The sequence below is a fragment of the Meles meles genome, chromosome X (genome assembly GCF_922984935.1).
Source record: "Meles meles chromosome X, mMelMel3.1 paternal haplotype, whole genome shotgun sequence".
NCBI classification, from domain to species: domain Eukaryota; kingdom Metazoa; phylum Chordata; class Mammalia; order Carnivora; family Mustelidae; genus Meles; species Meles meles.
The window spans coordinates 50521066-50528902 of record NC_060087.1 but is presented as its reverse complement, the minus strand read 5'-3'; the positions used below and the strand labels follow the sequence as shown (position 1 = coordinate 50528902).

The 7837-nt window shown below is 47.2% G+C and overlaps 1 protein-coding gene across 1 annotated transcript; it reads left to right on the top strand.

Moving 5' to 3' along the window:
- The first annotated feature begins 2517 nt into the window (after window positions 1–2517).
- Window positions 2518–3636, top strand: LOC123934649 (Y-box-binding protein 3-like). The gene has a single exon (XM_045994774.1). It carries the CDS (start codon window positions 2518–2520, stop codon window positions 3634–3636), a length of 1119 nt encoding a protein of 372 aa, XP_045850730.1.
- Window positions 3637–7837: the final 4201 nt, after the last annotated feature.

The following is a 7837-nucleotide window of genomic DNA, read 5'->3' as shown; positions in this document are numbered from 1 at the left end:
TTAGTGGGCTTTAGTGATCTGAGAATCTAGTTGGGAATAATAGTGAAATAGAAAGCCTTACACATTAGGGAAGAAGTAGATTAGCGATTAATTGTTGGGCTGTAAGTGTAACTGGGTTTCCAAGAAGAAAGAGATTGGCATGGACTGGTACATTTGGAAAGAAAGTGGGAGGGGATTGCAAAACTGTGACTCAGAGGGCACATAGGATTTATACAGACAGAGGAGAGGAGGGCAGAGGAGAGGAGAGGAGAGGAGATATTCTTAGGAGAATGAGGAAAAACTTGAACACGGGCACAGAGATGGGAATGAGCATGGCAAATATGGGAAGCATCAAGAAGAGCTCTCAGGACATGAAAGAAAGAACTGTTGACAATATCATAGATCTGGCCTCATGGCACTGTGGAGCACACAGTGGACTAAGAACCAGAGGGCCTAAATTCCCAAAGGTATTATCCTGGTTCTGCACTTACTACATGGGTGGCCTTGGTTAGGTCATTTAGATGCTTTTGGGCCCTGGTGCCCTGACTTACTCAGTCATGTGAGGATACTGACAGTAGGCTGCTTCTCTCTCATGCTTGTAAAAACCACAGGAGATGATGTCTGAAGAAGCGTTTTTTTTTTTTTTCTTTAGTTTTATTTATTTAGTATCTTCTATTCACTTATTTGAGAGAGAGAGAGAGCACACAAGCAGGGGGAGTGGCAGACAGAGGGAGAAGGAGAGGCAGGCTCCCGGCTGAGCAAGGAGCCTGATGTGGGGCTCGATCCTAGGACCCTGGGATCATGGCCTTAGCTGAGGGCAGATACTTGATAGAATGAGCCACACAGGCACCTCAAGAAGTGTTTTTTTAAATAGTAAAGTAAAAATGAAGATCCCTTCTTCCATTTGGTATTACACCAGCATGGTGAAGAAATGGCTCTTGAGTCTACAGTATGGTTTGTTTTCCGGTTGGTTGCAGGCAGAAGGTTACTGCATATGGGAGCAGGGGCTGCTGATTAGTTGATACAAAGGCAATTTTTGCCCCTGAAGAGGGGCAGGCCTGGGAGCCTGAACACAGGGGACCTGGGTTCTCTGCTGGGTTGTATGAACTCTCTGAAAGGGGTGCCTGTTCTCTGACATCAGATGAAACAATTGACAAAACTATACACAAAGGCCAGTGAGGTGTGGTGGAAAAAGACCTGGACCTGGAATGAAATCTGTCTGAGATCAGATTTTAGGGTTCACCCCATAGTAAACATGTGACCTTAAGCAAGCAACTTGCTCTCTCTGGCCCCAGTTCCCCCATTTGTCAAACTGAAGTAAAAACAACACCTGCCCCACTTCCTTATAGAGTGGGTTGTTGCAAGGATCAAATGCACAACATGTGAGAGGTTTCTGTAAACTCTAAAGTGGTCGGCCAAGTTGGCTTATTTTCATTTTTCGTATTAATAATTGAAAACCGAGTTTTCTGACCAGTTGCCATCTACTATTTTAGCCTGCCCTATCATCATTTCTGAAAGGTTATATTTCAGTAGAGCTAGCTGTACCTTACCACAGTATTAACACCGTAGTTAGTCTGAATTCTTAGGGTTTCTATATAATTACATCAGAATCTCAATTTAGGATGAAGATCACAGAGTCATAAACCATTCACGGGTAGTGGTGGGGAGTCTGGATCTGCAGTTAAAACGGAAGACAAATTTGCTCAGTTCTATTTTACTCCACCTGATCATTTGCTTTATGTGGGCAAGAACACAGAGCTCAACAAGGTTTTCAGAATGTCCCAGTTAACAAAAGTGTTCCCACTCAGCTTCACTACTCTACAGCCCTAACACTAGCCTGGATAAACCTGCACTAATTTAGTGTCCTCTCAGTACTAGCATTCTAGTCCTGGCAGGCTTCCCCAGTCCCTCCAAGGGAAAACAAACAAACAAAAACCAAACAACCCACAGTGGGCTTCTTTGATTGGGTCTTAATTTTGTGTCGTTGTCATTTTGTCTAAAGTTACACAAAATGCCTCACCCACATCTAAAGAGCACAAGGAGTTGGAAGAGGAGCAGGGTTTTGTGAGAGTATGTAGAGAGTGTTCTTAGAAGGCTGGGATTATCTCCAACCAAGGGAGAGAGATGAAAGGTGGGTCCTCTCTTCCCATCCACCCAAACAAGCAACAGAGTCTTCAAGTAGACCACTTCCTAGAGCTTCAAATGCACCCCCTCTCCATGAGGGACAGAGAGGTGCTGTGACCTGGCGCCTGGAGCTCAAGGCAGAGCACATCTGCCCCACCCCCCAGCTCAAGCAGCCTCTAGGACCCCACTGAGACGTCACCGTGGCAACCACTGTTTGGTCTGCGTCCTGTTGCCCCAGGAGACTCCACAGGCCTTTCCAAGAGTCTCAGAGTTAAGCCAGAGAATCCTTGGCCCAGACCCAGGACCCTCCCTTCCAGAGCGAGGCTCCTGCCTCCTGACCGAGCCCCATAACCCCCATCACTGAGGACCAAACTTCACTCAGGCTCTCCGAGAAAGGAGAGCAAGGACAGCCTCATGAGTGAGGTGGGAGAGGTCACCCTCACGGAGGTGACCGCCTCAGTCTCCCCTCAAGCCACGCAGAAACTCCTGGTTTCCTTGGGAAGCGGAGATCCCCCCCGGGCCCCAGTGGCAGGCAACCTCAGCGGAGATGCAATTACCAAGACCACCGTGGCAGCAGGCACCAAGGGAAAGGTGCCCAAAAAGGTCATCGCCAAGAGGGTGCGAGGCTCTGTCAAGTGGTTTAATGTGAAGAATGGGTACGGTTTCATCAGCAGGCACGATACCCAGGAAGATGTGTTCGTTCACCAGACAGCCATCACCAGAAACAACCCTCACAAATACCAACGCAGTGTGGGCGACGGCGAGACAGTTGAGTTCGACGTGGTGCAGGGTGAGCGGGGCACCGAGGCCGCTAACGTGACCGGGCCAGCAGGTGCCCCAGTGCAGGGCAGCCGCTACGCTGCCAATCGCCCCAGCTTCCGCAGGGGCTTCTACATCCGCCGCCGCGCACCACCCGCACGAGGTCCCAGGGTCGCTGAAGAGGACGTCGACGAAGATGAAGCCAGGGACGAAGGCTTCAACGAAGCCGAGGGCCAGAGGCGCCGCCTGGCCGGTGGACCCCAAGACCAAAGGCTGCGGCGCTTCCCAACCTTCCGAAAGGCCTCCGCCATGTCCCGCCACCCGTCGATCCTCGCACCCTCCAGCAGCACGAGGCCTGGCCACCCGCCCGGGTCTGCCCCACCCTCAAGGCCCGAGGGTGCCCCGCGGCGAGGGCCAGGACCCAGCTACCTGCTGAGCCGCCCTAGGGGCCGAGGCATCGCTCCTGGTCCAAGACCCTCAGCGGGCATCTCTGAGGAGCCCGAGGAGGAAGACAAGGAAAGCGGGCGTGACGACAGCTGTCTGCAGCAGAAGCCCCCGCCACACTACGGATCCCGCCGCCCCAACAACCCACGCCGCCGCCCACAGCAGGCACCTGGTGCCCAGGGCCAGGACACCGTGGGAGGAGAAGGCAAGATCGGGAAGAGCCCTGCTGAAATACCCGCTTCGGTTGCTTTGGCCAAGAAGAACAGCGCCGCTGAGGAGGAGGACGCCTTGGTCTCAGACGTCCCCTCTGCCACCACCCAGGCCAAGTAACAGCAGCCTGGCTCCCTCCCCAGGGACTCCCAGGCCTGGGCTGCAGGGAATGCCCCCCTTTGAGGAGATGATGCCCTTTAATGCAATGCAGTCTAAACATCCACCTTGACTTAGATTTGTGCCCGGGGGGAGGGGGAGGATACATGCCCCTTCCCCAAGGTTTGAGGAAAAATTACAAGAGCCATATATTTCTAAATTCCCTCTTACCATCTGTGTTGGTAATTTCTGCACACACACACACACACACACACACACACACACACACACACACCTTTAAATGATCTGACCAGGACCACAGGTATTATTCTGTGTCACCAGGGGAATTAGTTGAAGTACTTATAAAAATTATTTTTTATCTTTAATACAAAAACAAAGATGATCTGATACTGAAGATTACCTTACATTGCTGTGTGATATTATTCACTTGAGTGGTCATTTTCTCAATAAATCATTTCATGTTACTTTTATCTGTTATCGTCTGATTATTTAAAAAAATCTTGTCAGCACATAATTGTATTGAGGCAGTCCTTTCGGTCTGTTTCAGAACCAGTTTTAGCAAACATCATACCTATTGTTCTCTGTAAAAGTCATGAATTTAAGACTAACTGTGGACATACTGGGGGGTGGGGGTGAGCTTCTCAAGGATGTCCTAAAGGATTAGAATACACAGAGAGGGAAGAAGTGTCCCCATCACACCCTCTTCCCCTGCCATTTGAGCAATAAAGCCGGAGGGTGGGTCCAAATACCCACACTTACTGCGTAGATAGTCTATGAGACAAAAACTCAAAAAGCTGGGCAAAACACCATGACAGGTTAAAAAAAAAAAAAATGGGTAGGTGGGTGTGGCTCTCTGGAAGCAGAATTTGCCTTTATTTTTTAATGGATTTGATCTAATGCCATCTAGATACTTAAAGGAAAATGGGCACGAGGGGCTGTTGGGTGTGGGAGAAATGTTACAAGATGAGCAAGTTCTGGGTGCCTAACGTATGGCATGATGACTATAGTTAACCATACTATGTTGCATACCTGAAAATCACTAGGAGATGGAGCTTTAATGTTCCCACCATGACAATAACGAAATGATAATTACATGAAGTGAACGATGTGTTAACCTTATTGTGGTAAACATTTCACAACACATGTTTGTATCAAATTATCCCATTGTACATCTTAGACTTACACAATATCATATGCCAACTATATCTCAATAAAGCTAGAAAGAAAAAAAAACTCAAGAAATTTTAAAAAAGAAAATGGGCATGAAGCAGGCATAATTTTTGTCTTGCATACCTCTGGAGCTGAAGAGGACCATCTAGTCCAGATTTTCCATGTGCACTTCCTGATTGGGTCCATCCATCCAAGGGGGCTGTGCAAGATCCCTGGAAGGCTGAATGGAAATGTTTCAGCCCACCTCAGCCCCTTTTCCATCAGATAGAGAGGCTCCAACTGGGAATGCCATCCCTGTCCTGGTTTTCCTTTGAATATACAGTGGGATTAGTGGGTGGGTCAGAGGCAGGGTTGGGAGGGGGTATGTGGGCAATTAGTACATTTGAAACTAACAGGGGGCCTTAGAACTTAATTTTATAGATTGAGGAAACTGGATTATCAATAGCAAAGTAAAAATATCTTTCTGGTTTAAATGTTGAGGACTTTCATACCACATTATAGCCTAGCATAAGGGATTTGGAGAGTGAGTACTCAGGCATTCGATGTAGCTAAATATCCTCACTCAATTCGAGTAGAAACAGTAGAGATCACTCATCCAGGAAATATTTGAGTGTGCGCTTGTGCCAGACACTCTGCCAGGCACTAGAGGTTACATCATGGTGAAGAAGATGGCCCTTTCTCTCAAGGAGTCCACAGTCTAGTGAAGAGGGAGACAAAACTATGACCACACAAGGGAGTGAGTACTCTGGTGGAATTAGCACAGGATGTCAGAGGAAACACAGGTGACGTAGGTGCTGGATGGGTTGGTTCCAGGCTAAAGGAACCACTGCTTCAATACCGGAATTTAAAATTATATCTAGGATGGGACACCTGGGGGGCTCATTTGGTTAAACGTCTGCCTTGGGCTCAGGTCATGTTCCCAAGTTCCTGGGACCTAGCCCCTCAGGTTAGGTGCGGCTCCCTGCTCCACAGGGAGTCATTTTCTCCCTCTCCCTCTGCTCCTTCCTACCCACCCACCCCTCTAGCCTAACACCCCCAGGCCCCCAACCCCCAACCTTACCCCAGCCCTGCTCCTGAGCATTCTCTCTCTCAAATAAATAAATAAATAAGTCTTCTAAAAAACTATATCTAGCAATCACCACAGAGTTCAGATTTGATAAATTTATATCAACATACAGCTAGAAGTTGTTACTCCACACTCCTAGCCCAGTGTACTCTTCCCAGTGCACCAACTGACTTCTTTGGAGATTAACGGAATGTACCATGAATTGCTAAGCCTAAGAATTTGTACTGACACACAGCACTAGGATAGAATGGGCTAGCGGGCAGGGGCGGGGAGGGGATCTAAAGTGAATTTTGCAATTCTTTTTTTTTTACATTTTATTTATTTATTTTTTCAGCGTTACAGTATTCATTGTTTTTGCACAACACCCAGTGCTCCCTGCAATACGTGCCCTCCCTATTACCCACCACCTGGTTCCCCCAACCTCCCACCCCCGCAACTTCAAAACTCTCAGGTTGTTTTTTAGAGTCCATAGTCTCTTATGGTTCGCCTCCCCTTCCAATTTCCCTCAACTTCCTTCTCCTTTTCATCTCCCCATGTCCTCCATGTTTTTTGTTATGCTCCACAAATAAGTGAAACCATATGATACTTCACTATCTCTGCTTGACTTATTTCACTCAGCATAATCACTTACAGTCCCGTCCATGTTGCTACAAAATTGGGTATTCATCCTTTCTTTCTTTTTTTTTTTAATAAACATATAATGTACTTTTATCCCCAGGGGTACAGGTCTGTGAATCGCCAGGTTTACACACTTCACAGCACTCACCATAGCACATACCCTCCCCAATGTCCATAACCCCCTGCCCCTCTCCCAACCCCACCTCCGCCCAGCAATCCCCAGTTTGTATTGAAGCAGTGGTTCCTTTAGCCTGGAACCAACCCATCCAGCACCTACGTCACCTGTGTTTCCTCTGACATCCTGTGCTAATTCCACCAGAGTACTCACTCCCTTGTGTGGTCATAGTTTTGTCTCCCTCTTCACTAGACTGTGGACTCCTTGAGAGAAAGGGCCATCTTCTTCACCATGATGTAACCTCTAGTGCCTGGCAGAGTGTCTGGCACAAGCGCACACTCAAATATTTCCTGGATGAGTGATCTCTACTGTTTCTACTCGAATTGAGTGAGGATATTTAGCTACATCGAATGCCTGAGTACTCACTCTCCAAATCCCTTATGCTAGGCTATAATGTGGTATGAAAGTCCTCAACATTTAAACCAGAAAGATATTTTTACTTTGCTATTGATAATCCAGTTTCCTCAATCTATAAAATTAAGTTCTAAGGCCCCCTGTTAGTTTCAAATGTACTAATTGCCCACATACCCCCTCCCAACCCTGCCTCTGACCCACCCACTAATCCCACTGTATATTCAAAGGAAAACCAGGACAGGGATGGCATTCCCAGTTGGAGCCTCTCTATCTGATGGAAAAGGGGCTGAGGTGGGCTGAAACATTTCCATTCAGCCTTCCAGGGATCTTGCACAGCCCCCTTGGATGGATGGACCCAATCAGGAAGTGCACATGGAAAATCTGGACTAGATGGTCCTCTTCAGCTCCAGAGGTATGCAAGACAAAAATTATGCCTGCTTCATGCCCATTTTCTTTTTTAAAATTTCTTGAGTTTTTTTTTCTTTCTAGCTTTATTGAGATATAGTTGGCATATGATATTGTGTAAGTCTAAGATGTACAATGGGATAATTTGATACAAACATGTGTTGTGAAATGTTTACCACAATAAGGTTAACACATCGTTCACTTCATGTAATTATCATTTCGTTATTGTCATGGTGGGAACATTAAAGCTCCATCTCCTAGTGATTTTCAGGTATGCAACATAGTATGGTTAACTATAGTCATCATGCCATACGTTAGGCACCCAGAACTTGCTCATCTTGTAACATTTCTCCCACACCCAACAGCCCCTCGTGCCCATTTTCCTTTAAGTATCTAGATGGCATTAGATCAAATCC

Excerpts from the sequence above, each read along its gene's own strand:
- LOC123934649 (XM_045994774.1), top strand. The coding sequence starts at position 2,518 with ATGAGTGAGGTGGGAGAGGTCACCCTCACGGAGGTGACCGCCTCAGTC.